Genomic DNA, 18,295 nt, shown 5'->3' with positions numbered 1-18,295 from the left:
CACTGTCACAACAATCCCACTGTTGGCGTAGCGGTGGAGAACGTCTCCTGACAGACGCAATCATATACAGAAACATTTCATGACTAATATTAATACCTAAGGCAGCCACTTTTTTTTTGAGGACACTACAGTAAATTCAATATTTTTTAGACTTTCCAACACCTGCATATTCCCTGTTCTTCTTATTATTCATTTCTAAACTTGCAAAAATAGCCACTTTGCCAGTTATAATGAAGGAGGAGTTGGGCTGTGATATTGGATAATATATGATTCATTCCAGTTCTGCAGCGACTTAACAAAACACTCTGAGGTGTGGAATTGTTATATTGGATACTGCTTTTAAAACACAATGCTGTCTCATTTAGAGGAGAGAGTTTGTAGCTTTTTTGAAGATAAATCATTCATATTCATTAACAGCAGTTTTTTGTTGTGGTTTTTTTTTTTTTTTTTACTAAGATAAAAAGGGACAGTTCTCCCTGTAACAGGCAACAAAGTTCCCTAAGATAAGACTCCTTTCAAACTGTCTCTTTGGTGTTTGCGTTTTTTTTTTTTTTTTTTTTTTTTTTGCCAAACACAGCTTCTGAAATTGTTCTGACATGCATCATGACCTCAAAAATGTAACTGATTGCTTCTCTACTGATTCTGGTTTGATCTTTTTTCAGCACAGCATTTGCAGCGTTGCTCCACTCCCACCTGGAAGTGTTTGGGAAAAGTAGTGATGCAAGGTGGGGGCATCTACAGCTAACACGACTGCAGTTTTATTGAATCAGCACTCTTGTTGTGGCACTTCAATAAATATAGGTCAACAAAAAAATGTGTCTGAGAGTTATGAGTCTGTGTGGCGCCCAAAAATATAGAATACAGTCCCCGAAAGTGGCAAAGCCTCTCCTCACAGTCAGTGGTGTGGTTGGACACTGCGTGAAATAGAATTAGCAGATTTGTCTGGAGGGAGTGTCCACATCAAGGAGTTTCAGAGTGTCAGATAAATCCAGTTCAAATTGCTCCATCGATTCAGTCATTTATAGCTGCCTCTCCCTGCTCAGATCCAAAGGGCCCTACAGCACACAGTATCCCAGTATGCACTGCACAGGAGGCAAAGAAACAACCTGGACAAGTCAAGAATCCGTTAAATGGTAGGAAAAAAAAAAATACTGACAGACAGGAGACTGACCGACAAATTAAAGGTCCCATATTGTATAAAGGTAAATGTCCAAGTGTTTTTGATTATAAAGCAGGTCTAGGTTCTATATCAATACTGTGAAAGTATCAATCAGTCCACAGAGGTCCTGATGGCTCGTTTTCAGGCTCAGTTTCTGAATACAGGCTGTGTGCATTTCTCTGTCACTTTGTGATGTCACAACAAAGCAGCCACTGCTCTCAGCCACACCCCAAGCCCAGCCCACATCAGAATCAGAATCAGAATCAGAATCAGTTTTATTGCCAAGTATGTTTTCACATACAAGGAATTTTTTCTGGTGATTGGTGCAATTGATCAGCAACAGTGGGGCTCTCTAGCCTTGTTGATGAGGCTAATAGCAGATGGGAAGAAGCTATTTTTGTGGCGAGAGGTTTTGGTCCTGAAGGACCGCAGCCTCCTGCCAGAGGGGAGTGTCTCAAAGAGTTTGTGTCCAGGGTGGGAGGAGTCAGATGGACCCTCCATCCCAACATTGCAGGATTTACAGGTTTACCTGGAATCTGATATATTTATATTCGACTAATCAGAAGACAGTCAGCAAATTGGAAGAGAGGCTCCTCTCTTCTGATTGGCTGACTGTTGTTAAAAGAGCTCCAGAGAAAATCCTGAGCGAGCAGATGTAAAACTTCACTGAGATGGTTTTCGGGTTCTAAAACCACAAATATATCTTATGGATATCAACACTTCAAATAAAACACTGGAAAAGGGTAAAATATGGGACCTTTAAGGTCCTTTTACACTGTGTGATTTTGGACTCTCTGTGATAAAAGCTAATAATCAAATATAATGAGGAAATGTTGTTAATTATTGTCTTCAGCAAGAGGCCAAATTGTTGAAATTGATCAAATCAGGAAAATGCCCACAGACGTGTTTGATTTCTACCATAATATCTGATCTTGCAGAACAATATCCATTTGTCCTGACTCCATCATTATTGTTAAACTGTTTAATGCTTCTGTTTAGCACATGGTTAAGGTCTGGGAATGACCATGCTCTGGTTTAATACAGAAATAACTGAAATATTTGCAACTGCGACCCCAGTGTGATAAATAAATGTAACGCTTCATGCATTTAAAGAAAGGTTTGTCTGAACATAATCCAGGCAGCGATTAGGTTGGTCACCACCAATTGGGAAAAATAGTTTAGTAAAGTATACATTTATAGGAGACAGGTTATCAGTGGGAGAGATTTGAAGCTTTAAAGAAGAAAGAGTCCTAAGTCAGAGAATTAGGATTTAGGTCCCATATTATTAGGAATGCAAACCAAACAACACAATTTTTCAGTAATGGTAATGTTTAAAGGACAAAAACACTTTGCCCTCTCTTTCAGTCTACACTTGCCTTCTCCTCCTCTTTTGAGGTTTCTTGATGCAGAGAAGTGTCAGCACCGTGGCCGAAGCTTGTTTATTACTTTGCTGCATTTCGAGAACATTCAGAGCGTTGCAGATGGATGACACGAGCCGGTGACGTCGCTTCGCTCTCATATTCTCTTTTTTTATTTCATTCTTCACACAATTTCACGCAGTGTGACATAAACGTACACGATCCTTTTCGTCACACAGTCTAAAGGCTCCCTTAGTGTCTGATGCACCTGACATACACATAGACCTGGAGCACTGAGAGGACACCTGCACCAACTCCAGACACAAAGGGATTCACCCTGCAGGGACCTTTCTCCTGAGAGGTGATTTAAAATGAGCCATTATGCACCAATGGTCAGGAAAGTCTCAATCACCTCAGACTTTTTTATATGTTAAACTCTTTGGTTCTCAATATTTATGTTAATACACCCACCAGTTGGATATTTCTCACTGCATTATGTAAACAATGTTTGACCCAAGTCTGACATTTGGAACTTAAAACAGCATCATCGCTTGTTTTTCTGAGCCGAGGAAGTGTTTCCACTCCGCACTGAACGGACGGGGTGGTTGTCCTGCCTGCAGGAGCCGGCAGGAGCCGGCAGGAGCAGCCACGCCGGCTAACAGGATTAGTTTCGGTTTGAATGGAGAATCTTCTTGTCATGCAGTTTACATACTCCTTCTGATGCCTGTTCAACCTACCGGGATGAAAAACTCGAAAAAATGCTGGTTATTTTCCCGTCAGTCTCATTTTCTAAAACTGCGACGTCAGACTTAGCCAAGGTAAAGCGGTATCTTTAACTTCCAGCAGCAGTCCATTATCTAAAAACTCTTCACATCCAGTTTGACATAATTTCCACAAGCAAAGGGTGGGGAGGAATAGGGGGTGGGGTTGATGGAGGGATCTCATTTCCAGAAAATTACGGGCTGCAATAAGTACATAACTGAGAGCGTTTGTAAAATGTGACTCATAAGATAAAGTGCTTAAATTTACAACAATGAAATAGGCCCAAAAAAAAAAGTGCAGCTTGATTTTCTCTTTCTCTTCTTTTTGTTAACGGCATTTCACATCATAACAGTCTCAACCTTTTTTTTATAATAAACAATCTCAACACATCTTCACAATTGAACAGCTTCAATACCTCTTTTTCTATTTCTTCCCCACTTATTTCTCTGACATTCTCTCTAGTTTCGTCTCTCTGCCGTGTGTGTATCTCACTCTCTGTTGCAGTTATGGGTTGAATACGTCATGTGACCGGTGATGTACTTGAAAAGCTCGAAAGCCAGAAAAACTGAACCAGTTGAAATAGAAATGCTCTGTCATAATTTAATAAGCGTCAGCATCTGGGTCACAGACGCTGGATCTGAGCTGCATGGACTTACATGTTTAATTAGCAGATAACATGGCGGACATGCGTAGCCTCCTTTTGGCAGGGGGATATTTACTGAACATTTGTGGCCCTTTCAGGTGCTAAACAGTCAAATAATGTTTGTCCTTACTCAATAGGGCACTGCTTCTCAAAGTGGGGACCCCCAGGGGTCTTCAAGGGGGTTCCTGGAGGTTCCCACCAAAAATTTATTTTCATTATAATTCCATCCATGCATCAGTAACACAATGATAGAATCTATGACTGAATTTGTCATGGGTTTCAAACACTTTCTGTAAATCTAAAAGCAAAAATCTTATCACATTAGGGTTCACGGTTAAATTTGGGTCCACTTAGGGGTCCTTGATGTGTAAACGTTCGAGAACCACTGCACTTAAGGACCACACCGAAGAATAAGGAGGAGAAGTGGCACAGCTGGAACCTGTGTGTTCGGACTCATGCACTACGTATTTTAAGGCGTCCTTGCTCAGAGGCATAAAATATAGAAGGAGGGAGGAGAAAATTATAAAAATACTGGATTTGATTTATCATCGCAGAGTTACCACCACAGCAGAAAACTAAACACCTGAGAGAAGCAGGTGGAAGATCTGCAGCACTGTTTTAATAGACCCACACAGAGGGAGAGAGACCACAGCAGAGACACAGATGGAAAGAGAGAGAGAGAAACAAATTATAAACTAACTTTACCAGAGCTCAACGCTGAGCAACACAAGACAAAAGAGGAGAGGAACAACCTGTTATTTTTCCTGATTTCACTGAGCGGCCTCCTCCTGCTTATCCAGTGAGATCTGACTGAAGCAGCCACTAATACTCATTAAGTTACATAAGCCTGTTTTCATCCGAGGAGCAGGAGAGAAGACGTTTCAGTTACAGTCTCCGTCTCTGACTTTTCATGACTCATTCACTCTGATCTTTTTTTTTTTTTTCCTTGTAGCTGATGACATCAACTGATATTTCCTCTCAGTTACTCGAAAGGGATGAACGCACACTTCCCGTTCCAAAAGTATCAATTCTTTTCGTTATTGATTTATCTGCCAGTGGTGCTCTCAAAAAATTGACGAGTTGTTTTGTCAATAAATAATAAAATAACAAAAAACATTAAACTTTAAATTGTCCTCAGGTGTGAATGTGAACGTGAATGGATGTTTGTCACTATATGTCAGCAATGTGACAATGTGACCCTGCCCTCGCCCAACAGGCACTTTAAGCAGCGACGGTTGAAGGGACGGCAGCGGCGTGACGTGTATGGTGTAGATTCTATCTCAACACTTCCAGCTGTTGCAGCCGAAGTGTCTACAACAGCAAACCAGTTGTTTTCAAGTAGTAGCCAGTTGGGCTGCAACGATAGGAAGAGTCAGGATGGAATCTACGACATACACGTCGTGCTGTAGCCGTCTCTTCAACCGTCGCTGCTTAAAGTCCATAACGTCAGCTGGGATTGGCTCAAGCCTCCCTGGGTCGCGGAAAATTTTGTATAATATATGGTATTGCTCATGACTGAATGAAAAACAAACAAACAAAAAAACAAACAACAGTCCGAAACCCAAAGAGACTCAGTTTATAATATCAAACAGAGGAAGTTTCCATTTTAGCAAAGCAAGCAAATGTCTGCTGTCTTTACTACTGAAATAACAAATCAATTATCAAAATAGACAGATTAATTTATCGTTTCAGCTTGACTTCGCCCAGTTCAGCAGCATACAGCACTTCATTTTACACTCCGCTGCTCTTAAGACGTGCAAAAGTGTCAAAACAGGCTGCCATCAGATCCTATTCATCTGCACTTCATGTAAATCAAATGAACTAATTAAATACCCCATTAAATAAAGTTACTCTAAAATTCTGCGGCCCCTTACAGTGATTAGTAAATCTCCCCACTCACACAACTGCTATTAACCATCAGACAGATTTGTGATCGTGCCAGTGTTTCTACCAACTACCAGTGTTTCCTCAGATTTACTTGTATTCTGCTGTCATTTATTCTGTCGCCACTAAGAGAAAAACCCTGCTGGGTTTTGCTTTGCACTTTTAATGCAATCACCATATAATTAAATGTGTAATTGTCTTGTAATGTGCAAGAAGCAACTAACTAACCAAGTCTGGTTCCTTGTGAACTGAGTGGGGGAAAAGAAATCCTGATCCTGCATGTGTTTTCTCTAATACCAGCACCAACATTAATATTGTCACATATGGTGGAGTCATAATACACTGTATGTACCTAATGAGGTGTAGCTTACATCCCGCCCATTAACTCCCATTACCACCTCCACAAAACATATCCAATCATGATTTATCTTTTGAAAGCACCCAAACCCACCCACCACTCTAATGATCTGGCTCGTGTAGAGTGTGGGGGGGGGGGGGGGGGGGGGGGGGGGGGGGGGGCAGTAGCAATACCAACCCGCTTGATTAAAAAGTAAGAACCCCTTCTCATTAAAAGCTGCTGTGACCGTGTTTTGTTTTTTATTTTTACAGGAGAGGGATGGGGAGCAGTTCTATTTTCATTTTGCCCTCATGCTCGCTAAAATTTATGGCTAACACAGGGGGTACGCTCCATTATGTGTGGTGACAGGGGGAGTTTAATGACCCTGCAGCTTCTCCTCAGTGTGCACCTGTGCTGAGTTGCCCCGTGTTATGGCCTAATGAAGCACGCCCAGGGAGAGAGGGAGGGGAAGGAAGGGAAAGGCAAACAGAGAGGTAAACGAGACAAAGAAAAACGAGAAGCAAGAGACTTGGGGAGATGTGAGACAAACTGAGGAGGTGACGCAGGTAATGAGTGGAGGTGTGCTGGCTTCAGGGATGCAGCTGACACATATTGTCATTATCAGGTAATCTGCTGATTATTTTCTCGATTAATTGTTAAGTCTATTAAAAAAAAAAAAAAAAAACCCATTATAATTGCAGTTTATTTTTGCAATGATTCCCAGCTTCCTCTGATCTGAGGCCTTAGGAAGACATCGACTGGAAGCTTCTTACAAAACTTAGCTTTTCCTAAAACCTCACCTCTGTTCCTCAACATTGTATATTTAGACATTTTTCCATTAAAACTGATGGAACTACAAACCTTTGCCACAAAGTATTCACAGTTACATGAATATGCATATTAGCCCCACCCACCTGCCGCTCCACTCTGCTCATCAAACACACAAACCTCTGCTTGTTTTCTCTACTGTATGCTACTCAATGGAAAGTGGAGTAATTCAGACATACATGTGGGAACCAGCTTGTAACTGTTCCACAGAGTGTCACTGGAATAATCTGAGCATTTTTACAAACGCTTGGTCAATCGATTATCAGTCACACACCCAATAAACTTATAACAACTCTGGTGTTAAATTTGAAACAAGATTCTCAAATAACAGATCAAATTTGAAAGCAATGTGGTTTGTGGTGATCTTGTTCCTGTCACTGCCAATTTCAGCTCTATTATGAATACTTCATTAGTTTCATTAATACCCTGCTCAGACTTTTAACTGTGGTATTTTTGGCCACAGAAATCATAGCATGAAAATGTGCTACAGCCACGTCTCTGTCAATGAGAAGTAAACAGAGGCTGGAAAAAAGGATTCCCTGCTCATCAGTCGTATTTCTACACACCCCTGTTTACTGCTGCACGACTGCCCTACATGTACTGTAAAAACCTTTTTCTGGCTCTGACCTGGACCAAGATCCATGGGGGGGGGGGCAGTCCAGGGAGAGAAGCTTTAATGTGTTTGTGGTGCGACTCTGATGCCAACTAGGCCATTTATGAACATCAGGGGTGTAATGAAGTGAAAACAGCTGTGGAACAGATGACTTTTCTATCACGGGAAAATAATTAGCCCTCTCATTTCATTCCACTCAGTGTTGCATTGCAGGGACACAGAAACCAGCGTTGGCTCCCTGGCTCTCTGATGGCCTCTACTCCCTTTGTCTCCAACATCTGACCCATTTACCCTCAGCTAATCTGGCAGAAGTCTCTTCTGCGCGTTTTTGTGAAATTCAAATTAGTCTGATCCCTGCTGAATTATTTGGCTATTGCCGGACTTTTTCTGGAGATATACCATATATATAATATTGCGATTACTTTGGCAGATAGTACGTTTGCGGTACGAGTTGTGATTTCAGTTGGAATGGTCATTTTTGCTTCACAGAACAAATTTTAAAAATCAGATGATGATGTGATTTCTGTTGGGACTTGTACCAAACAAACATGTTGTCTTCCATCTGGAGAATATGATGCTACGGGGGCATATCTGTAGCACCACAATGCTTCATTTATGTCACAGTGTGTGTCTGTTATGACACATTTTACCTTTTTCAAAAAAACTGAAGCTCCTTGAAGCGATTTGAATCTTGCTCTTGTCCATGTTGCGATTTTGATAATATTTCCATGAATGGTTCAGAATGAGTGCACCGTATACTCACTGGCATAGCGCGCAAAGTCGTGTCGTCCAAAATCAAACGCTGCCGTTGTGCGCTCACTAGAAAAATTCCGATTGCAACACGTGATCATGATTGTTGCCCGTCTTCCGGCTGCTTCGCTCACTTGACTGGGCTTGTTGTGGTCCCTCCCCTTCTGCTGCTGCTGAGGGTGTAGTGTCGATTGTTTTACACTCAGCTTTTTGACTGTTTTGCGTGCAACCATCCGGGTACTTGTAGTTTCCTGCACGTTGCCGTACTTGTCAATGTGAACACACTTGTGGGATCAGTTTCACACAGCGGTCGCCCCATCCATCGCGTGCTTCCATACTCATACTTGCTGTTTTCAGATATACCATATATATAATGTTGCGATTACTTTGGCAGATAGTACGTTTGCGGTACGAGTTGTGATTTCAGTTGGAATGGTCATTTTTGCTTCACAGAACAAATTTTAAAAATCAGATGATGATGTGATTTCTGTTGGGACTTGTACCAAACAAACATGTTGTCTTCCATCTGGAGAATATGATGCTACGGGGGCATATCTGTAGCACCACAATGCTTCATTTATGTCACAGTGTGTGTCTGTTATGACACATTTTACCTTTTTCAAAAAAACTGAAGCTCCTTGAAGCGATTTGAATCTTGCTCTTGTCCATGTTGCGATTTTGATAATATTTCCATGAATGGTTCAGAATGAGTGCACCGTATACTCACTGGCATAGCGCGCAAAGTCGTGTCGTCCAAAATCAAACGCTGCCGTTGTGCGCTCACTAGAAAAATTCCGATTGCAACACGTGATCATGATTGTTGCCCGTCTTCCGGCTGCTTCGCTCACTTGACTGGGCTTGTTGTGGTCCCTCCCCTTCTGCTGCTGCTGAGGGTGTAGTGTCGATTGTTTTACACTCAGCTTTTTGACTGTTTTGCGTGCAACCATCCGGGTACTTGTAGTTTCCTGCACGTTGCCGTACTTGTCAATGTGAACACACTTGTGGGATCAGTTTCACACAGCGGTCGCCCCATCCATCGCGTGCTTCCATACTCATACTTGCTGTTTTCAGTGCACATCCTTACCTGCGTGTTCATTCTCGTAACCATGACATCAAAGGTCCTCAAACCATAAGGAAGTAACCCCCATCTTTTCCTAAACCTAACCAAGTAGTTTTTTTCTAAATGTAACCAAACTGTGACCATTCCCAGCCGTAAGCACATTTACTATTGTTGCCGTGACGATGAATATCCAGTACACCACTTGAGCACTTTTATGGGTCGTATCAGAAGGTTCGTACAACCGACTTATATAAAGTTATTAGTTGGAGGACTTGTTGAAGCTCAAATGGGTTTCAAGGACAATTGAGACATTTAATTCATTTCCTTGTGAACTCTTCAGAGCTAAATATCACAAGAGGCAATCATGCATACTCCTCTGAAAAGAAAATTCATTTCTGTTTATCTTCATATGACTCGAGGTCACAGTTTACCCAGAAAATTCAGCATTGTCGTGCTGTGTGCCCTGAAATATTTGGGACAGAAGACACACTTTCAGCCCCCACTGTGAAGTAGCCTTTCAGTGCCTGTTATTAAAAACAGCCAGAGCTTAGCCGCCATTAAATTCTGGAGCTTCCTGGACATTAAATTCTTTTCAAAATCAGCTTTCCACTGGTGAGAGTTAGGCCGGCCTGAAAGCCAAAGCTCTGCAAAGCTTACAAAAGTTATTAAGCTGTGTATCAGAAATAAAAAAATATATATATCTTCAGCAGTCCATAAGATGAGGAGACACTGTCTGAATTTCACTGAAGGTCATGGTTTTACAGAGGCCAAGTTAAAATGGACCAAATAACCAACGTCCTCAATGAAACAAACACTTGAAAGGTCTGTGCACATGTCAGGGCATCAGGGCACCGGACTTCATACAAGATTTTGAAGAATTAAGTAAATCCACACCTCATCTGGGGTGTATGAGGGGTGGGGGTGGGGAGGGACATCGTCTAGTAATTTGGGGGCAGAGGCCAGAATTTCTCACAGATTTTTTGAGGCCAGAATTCCTGGAGTTTCTCTGCAATAAAGACTATAAAATGTGTCCAGGATCATTCAACAGTGTGGTAAAGTCACTTAACGTAAATTACTAGCTCAAAAAGTTGCTCTTGAATATCATTAGAGACCTAAAACATAATAGGAAAAGGATTTTTAAAAAAAACAAAACAGTAGGAGCTATGTGGAGTGGGACAGGACTATTTGAGGTCTTTAACGCACAGTAATTCCCTCTCATTATGAAGCATATTCAGACTTGGTAAAGACTTGAGAGGGCATTAGCAGGATGAAGCAGAAAAGGATGATTTGCTCAACAAGAGACAGCAAAAACTAGGGAGGAACGACAGCAGAGTCACATACATGCAGACAGAGTCGAGGAGTTACCACTCCTCCCTCCCTCCCTCCCCAATCTTCACTTTATGTCACTTCACCAACTGTGTGCATGTGTTTCTGACGTCATGTCTCTCGCACACATTTCGCCAGACATTTCTATCGTCTCCGATGCCTCTCTCCGTCTCACTCCGTCCTCAGTGTCAGTCCGATCTGTTCCAAGGTTCATCATCAAGACCGCATCACAAAAAGTCTCCCTCAAGGACGTCTAGATCGGCCAAAACGACCCACAGTCGTGTCCCTGCCTTACTTCATTTGTATTTACTCAACCAAGTAAAAAGTCTTGTTGAGATTAAAATCTAATTTTTTGAAGAGAGGGCAGCATAAAAACACTTTTCCAACCCTGAATTTAGGCAATAAAACCAGACTAAGACAACTGAGATATATCATTCTCTACAAAAGAATGTGCAAAATATTCAGTTTAGAATATTTTAGGAAAAGAATATCTACAATGAAATGTAAAAAAAAAAAAAAATCTATACTATATTGTAATGCTATATTGTAACTAGTGCACTGAGTCCATCAATGAGTAAAAACTACATAGATACACAAATTAACAGGATCAAAATACAGCCAATAAATAATCACAAAAACATAAGCACCAAAACTGTTACACAACTCATGGCAAGTTTCACATTCATTCAAGAGTTAAATATGAATCACTGTGTGGAGCAACTTCAGCATCGCTCAATGCACTTTCCTGCCACGAAAAACGTCAACCAGGGAGGTGAACTTCACACTGAACTCTGCCCCTGGTTCGAACAAAGCCAGAGTCAAACAGCAGCAGCCTTTTCATAATCACTGATAGTGATGATGTTAACCCAACGACACTCAACAGCATGTGTAACCAGTTCGGCTTCACATCAGTATGAAGAGGATGAGAAATAAATTACTGGCTCTTTTGTCTCTCAATCATCGAGAGACAAAATCGAGAGGTGAGTCCTTGTCCTCACAGGGACAGTAAAACAGGCACACACACACACACACACAAACAAGCCAAATCACAGCTCTGACCACTGCTGGGATCATTTCAGCAGAAACATGTGATTTGCAGTCGTTACTATTGTAGAGCACTTGTGGAAGACTCATTACAGTCATCACGCCTGCTGTGCCAACTTGACCCTGCCTCACAGTCACAACACGCATGACTGTGAGAGGAGAGGGTGCTCCACAAGACCCGCTCATAGACTCACACTGCAGGCAGTGCAACAGGGGGTGGGGGGTGGGGGGGTCTGGAGGAATCCTTTGCAAATCGGATCTAGGTATTGTGGTTAGTAAGTACAGTGGAGACTGTGAGAGGGAACAGACCAGCAGCATCTGATGCTGTGCGGCTGAGCCCGGCTCCACTGAACCCCCTGCATGAGAAATGTGGAGTTACATAAGAAGCTGAAGCTTGTGTCTGACCATAAAGATCAGAGGAATGATCAGAGGCGTAGAGGGACAGGGAGGAGGACAGAGAAGGAAACACTCCCCAACTCTCGGCTCGTACCTGAAAGAGGCGCAGGATGTTGGCCACCATGATGGACACCGAGCTGGCCGACGCTCCCACGACCCCGACAACTTTCTCGGGCTTGACAAACACCGGCGGCTCCCCGTTGGTGCACCTCACGTCCGACGTGTCCTTCTGGATGAGCGCCTGCACGAAAGTCAGCGACTGCTCCAGCGCGTATGTGTCCCGGGAGCAGGTGTCCAGGATCCGGGCGCCCAGGGTGACGTTGGGCAGCAGCTCTTCGTCGCCGTTAATCTGATCCAGGGCGTACATCATCGCCTCCAGACGGTGGATGCCGTTCTCCTTTTTTATGTCCCCGCACGGCATCCCCGGGACCCCCCTGGCGTGGACCGGGAAGAGCCCCCCCAGCGTCACGTCGCCTTCCACCCGGATCGAGTGCGGCGCGTAAATCTCCTGGGAGCCGGACAGGTCCAGGAAGGCTTGAACCATCCACAACACCCGGAACGTAAAGCAGGGTTTGAGTGGAGGGAGGTTATGAGAGTGCCTCCCCATGATCCGATCTGTCTCCCTCCCAACGAGCAGTTGAATCAAAGCAGCTCCGCCACGGACTAAAAAAAATAAAATAAAATAAAAATTTAAAAAAATGTAGAACCACCGCAAGGCACTTTAGGAGACTTTTACAAATCCAACAGCAGAGTTCATTCCTGTCCTCGATCCAGCACAGAAAACCACCCGTTTACCCGACAACAGAAGCAGGTGTCAGGCTGTAATCCCGCAGGTAGAGCCGCGATGCACACACAAACATACAAACCGACCTCAGCGGCTGATTCACCGATGCGTTATCCCTCGGAAGTGTGCGCAGAGCTGCTGCTGCTGCTGCACGCAGCCACGGTCGCTTGTTGCATGAGCACCCATTCCAGGATTTTGGGGCAAAGGACAGAAAAGAAAGAAACACAACGTCAGTCGTTGCTCACAAAGGGCAGCGAGGTAGTGAAAGAAGCACTCCGTCAACTCCTATAGGCTATCCCGGTATTCCGTCTTTGGAGATGTGAATAACCCAGCCCACGGTCGGCCCTGATGTCATACTTCAAAAATAAAAAATAAATAGAAAAAATGTGGCCACACTTGCAGACAAATGGCAGACGGGGTTTAATAGTTTCCTCAAGCCTGAAAACAAGATGTGAAGGCGAGAAGGAGAAGGCGCTAAAGCGGCGCGGCGCGGCGCGGCGCGGCGCGGCACGCACTGGTGAAATAACTGCGCTCCGCTTTAGAGCCGAGCTGTCTGTGACAGGCTGCTCGTCCCTCTCCCCTCCCCTCCCACGGCCCGAGTCCACGGTCACCTGTCTGGGATCAGATGCTGCGCGTAGGAAGAAGAAAACCCTGAAAAGTGCAGCTTGTTGTTCTGCGGTGCTCACCGCTCCTGCGCTGGAAGTGTCCGAATAACAGGAGCCACGGCGAGATCCTCAGTCTCCCCACAGAGCTGGAGGAGCAAACCTCTCTCTCTCCTCCTCTCTCTCTCTCCCACCAGCTCTCTCATACACACACGCAATCACCAGCGCGCAATCCACCCACGCCTGTTAATTATCAGTCCACGGAGCCCACTGCCAAAACAATATGGACAAACACTGGGGGAAAAAAGAAAGAAAAAATGTTTGTTTTTTGAATTATTGACACCTCCTGTTCTTATGAATGACTGCATTCATAAGAACAGAGCCGGCAAGAAGAGACAAGAATCCTGTTCGGAGTCCTGGAGACGGAGACTGACCATTGTTTTATCACCTTCATATCTCAATTTTACGCTTATTAACCTGATTATGACCCGTTTCAGGAATCCACTGGAGAAAGAAGACTAGTTAGTTACTCCCGCGGCTGCAGGCGCCACCAGCTGGAGCGGCGCCACAGAGGAGGAAGAACTACCCGCTCCGGGTCAGTGGCGTCCAGTGCGCCGCTTCCAGCGTCAAAAACACCGCTCACACTGCACTGACCAGCCGGGGCCGGGAGACTGCGGACTGACTCTCACATAGCCTGCCTTTTTTTTTCCTCACATCAGTTATCAGGTTCCTTATGTTCCATAGAAACACTATAAATCTGAGATAAATTATATAAGATGCAGATAATTTGTGCAGGCGGTTTGATATCAGCCTGTTTTTTGTTTTTCATTTTCTCTCTAAAACCCAGCGTCGAGTTTCAGTTGCACTTATGTAACTGCGGCGCCTGAGCTTCGTGGCGCAGCTGTTGCGGTGAACACACCTGTGCGCCGCCGCTGTTGGTCTGCCTGACCGGTTCAAGCTGAGGTTAATGAGGGTCCGTCTAAAATCCTGTCCAGACCTTCCTGCTACAAGATCCACTCTGACACCCATAATTAAGGAAAAACAATGATGCAAATTAACATGGTCTGCACATGACTGAAAGTCTCCTCATAACAGCTGCTCCTCAGGACAAGGATGACAGAGACTGTGTGTGATGTGGCGGCAGCAAAGCCACAGATGAACCTGACGATGTTAGAGTCCTACAAGAGATATGAACAATCAGGGAACGTTTATATCATATCCATAACATGATGATGACACAGAAAAGAAGTCTCAACCTGGGCCAGATGAGTTCAGATCCTCCACCGCACAATTTGTAGACTCAATTAAAACATTAGCAGTCTTCTGGGTTCAATGTGGTGAAGGCTTTACTGCAGATATCATCAAAAAAACAGCAACACAGCCTGGTCCGATCCCGGGAGCCAATAAATTGCCTCAGTTGTACCACTCATTCTTATATCATCTCCTACCCCTCCTGTTGTGGGCTCAGCCCTAGAGGCCCTTCTATCATTCCGCCCTTTCACCTGACCCTGTACCAGTCCGCCATCATCTCGTGTTTTGGTTGCTCGATGCTCCTCACTTTTTAATTAAGTTATGGATATCACTGCTTCCCGTGAACCCCTCAGTTCGATGTTCAATTGCAACCTGAACTGTGCCACCTGGCTGCATGCACCATCATGTGTTGGCCTTCTTCTAATGATTAAACTTTTAATCAAACTGGAAGTAAAGGGTTACACATAATCATTATTGATAAAATAAGTAAATAAAACATGAACGCTCAACAAATGATAAATAACACTTGATGTAAAAAATGTTCCCACAGAAGCTGAATAAAGTAAAATTTGAAACAAAGAATTATAGAATTATTATAATTATATATGTATATGTGGAAAATCAACAGAAATTTAACAGGAAGTCAGGCCCCCCCACTGAACATCTTTTATCTTTTTATTTTATTCTTTGAATTTATTTCAAGAGGCCCAGATTAATTAACTCCTCCTGTCTAATCAGTGGCACCAGATCAACATACAAAAGGCCCCTCCTCCACCTCCTCTGTCTCTCTCTCTCTCAGCCAGCACTTCCTGCTCTCCAACATACTTAAACCTGTTGGACCAAACAGTGTTTCATCCTTTATGTTGCTTCCCCCGAGTCACAGTTGTAACACCAGTGTTTAATCAAGACTTTTCAAAGATGCACAAGTACATATGGAGGGCTACAAAAGAAGTAGGAAATGTCAAAAGGAGAGAATGGAGTGGGAGGAATGTTGGGGGGGGATTAAAGTTTACATATTGTAGAAAGTCACATGTCCATGTTTTTTTTTTTATTCAAAAGCAGGTGCTACTGTATATTAATATTGTGAAAGTATCAAAGTGTGCAATCCATGGACAAAATGCACACAGCCCATATTCAAAAACCGTGTCTTAAAAGGAGTCCTTCCAAAGCTTGTCAAAAGAAAACAGTCACCACCCTCAGCTATGCCCCCAGTACAGCCCACCTGGACCCACCGTCCCATCTTGCAGGATTTGGTTTCTCTGAGTGTTTACCTGAAATCTGCTATGTTTTTATTTCATCACTCAGAAAACAACCAGGCAATAAGCCTCTGGTCCAACTGGTTTACCAACCTGTTGTTGCAAGAGCTCCAGGGAGAAGCCTGAGAGGAGATGTACAAGTAGATGTACAGGTACACTGAGATGGTTTTTGGTTCCTAAAACCACAAATACACCTTCGTATGGACATCAACACTTCAAATGAAACCTCAGAAAAGTGTAAAATATAGGACCTTTAAATAACTGAAGGGTGTGTCTTTACAGTATTGGAATGCAGCCGTGGTCCTGTGAGGCTGTGCTATTTCATATTCCGCTCATGAAAATGAAATCACGTCCGGTCAAAGTCTGAATGACCGTTATGATTAATGAGTCACAGAAAAGATTCGGTGTTCCCGAGAGAGATGGAGAACAGCACCTCATTCAGCACCAAACTCACATGGAACGTGTGAGACGTGCAGGGACGTGCGAGTCAGGCAAAGCTATTTAATGTTACCTTCTACAATAGTGTAAAAAATGTCTACACTTAATCGATCACGGGGTGTGGTGTGAATGCCAGATGACTGCACCTGCTCAGATTCTCACATCCATCCTCACCGGCCATCCTTGTTGTCACTCAGCTGCAGTGGAGCTGAGATATGCCATCTGTCTGTTTGGACAACCTGGGGAGGACAAACTCTGGCTATTGTAATTGTCATGGTTACGCGGTGCCTTCCACCCTTCACCCTCCCTTGTGTGGTTTGTTTGTCTTCCTGCCCGTGTGTGTGTGTCTGGCTGGGCGTGGCTATCCGGTCCCTTCTGCCAGTTCACCTGCAACACATCATCTTATCAGCCTCTACAGGCAGCTGCAGTATTTAAACCCTGGCTCATCCCCCCAGTCTTCGCCAGATCTTTCAGTTTACCCAAGATCCTAGTTTTTGCCCTCTGGTGTTTCTCTCTTGTTTTCCTGCCTCACGCAGCTTCTCCTTCACCATAGTTGCTTCACCCCGCCTGTCCCGCCCTGCCAACAACGTGGGCTCAGCCATCTCCGACTTACATCAGCCAACAGCTTGGTTTCCGTGTCTGTTTTCTGCCTTTTGGGTCCCAAATTGAAATGCTGTGAATATCCCATCCATTACTCCCATTCTGGATGCACAGTTCTGACATGCTGTCGCAGCACAAGTACATTATTTGTTGATGTCTTTGTTTTGATGTCAACTTGCAAAATTAAAACAGGGATTTATCCCAGCGGTCGCAAAGGCCAGTCCGACTATGATGGCAAGACCTCTGAGTTTTGAAAGGTATGAAGACGGATGCAGAGGTTGCTCTCCCACCTCTCCTACACATAGGAACACCAGCGAACCAGCTTTGTTATAGGTCAATAGGTCAGTATGGTTTTGTCACCTGATAGCTGATAGCTAACCCCAACTGGTTAGTTAGCGAGCAGGTACTGGTATCTGCGTCTGGTAGCGTTAAATTACTTGCCCAGGGACATTCAGCTTGTAATCTAGTTTGCCAGGATGTGTTGGGGAGATGTTATCCACAGTGGCAGAAGAGTTGTGTGTTTCGCTGTGAGGAAGTAAAAAGTCCCAAGTTCAGCTTGCATCAGCATGAGACTCCTCTGATTAAACCATCAGTACAAAAAAATGTACAGCTGTGTTAGAAAATATCTGCTTCTTTGCCTGCAGACATGAAGGCTGAAGCAGAGAGGTCAACTACAACTCCCAAGGTGCATTTACTTACAACCAGCCAATCGCAGACCTTAAAACGACACCTAACAGCGAGCTGAAGCTAAAGATTATGGTGCTGAAAAAAATGATTTTACAACCTGAGCTTAAACGCTCTGCGACAGGGAGCCCACCTTTAAAGGTTCATGCACAAGGGGTTTGTTGCTCAGTGAAAATAAAAATAATATGTCGTACGGTCTCAGTGTGCAGAGACACACAACAGTGAGGTGAAATGTGGCCACTAATCATTGCACATCACTGTGTCTCACCTCCTTCCTGTCAAATTTCACCTTGAGCTCTCACACAGCGAGACACAAAAGTCTCGCTGACCTCTGAGGAAACGAAAAAAAAATAGCCTCCATAACATTACAAAAACAAGACAGCCCATTCTTTCATTTATGGTTTTTAGGAATTCGGCTTATGAACTCGCCCAGAGTGACTTGTGCAGTGTGAGCAATACCAGCGCTCAAGGACACTTGCTGAGCCGAAACACATTTGATGAATGATACGTTTTTGCCGAT

General features: G+C 43.8%; 1 protein-coding gene across 7 annotated transcripts in view; it reads right to left on the bottom strand.

The window, feature by feature from the left end:
- The window catches only part of grm7 (glutamate metabotropic receptor 7), a 272,650-nt gene that overhangs the window by 251,169 nt on the left and 3,186 nt on the right, over positions 1-18,295 (bottom strand). For 2 of the 7 annotated variants that reach the window (XM_071493705.1, XM_071493704.1), the window contains exon 1: positions 12,255-14,395. The exons of 1 other annotated variant lie outside the window; for it this stretch is intronic. In XM_071493705.1, the coding sequence (XP_071349806.1) occupies positions 12,255-12,767 (513 nt within the window). In that variant the 5' untranslated portion in view covers positions 12,768-14,395. Of the gene's footprint in view, positions 1-12,254; positions 14,396-18,295 lie in introns of those variants that run through there. 4 more of the 7 variants (XM_071493701.1, XM_071493702.1, XM_071493700.1 and 1 more) reach the window with 3 other exon arrangements.

Source organism: Trachinotus anak, unplaced genomic scaffold (genome assembly GCF_046630095.1).
Source record: "Trachinotus anak isolate AG129_WGS33_773 ecotype Australia unplaced genomic scaffold, CSIRO_AGI_Tana_v1 ptg000013l, whole genome shotgun sequence".
Lineage (NCBI taxonomy): Eukaryota > Metazoa > Chordata > Actinopteri > Carangiformes > Carangidae > Trachinotus > Trachinotus anak.
This window is presented reverse-complemented; position numbering and strand designations above follow the sequence as displayed.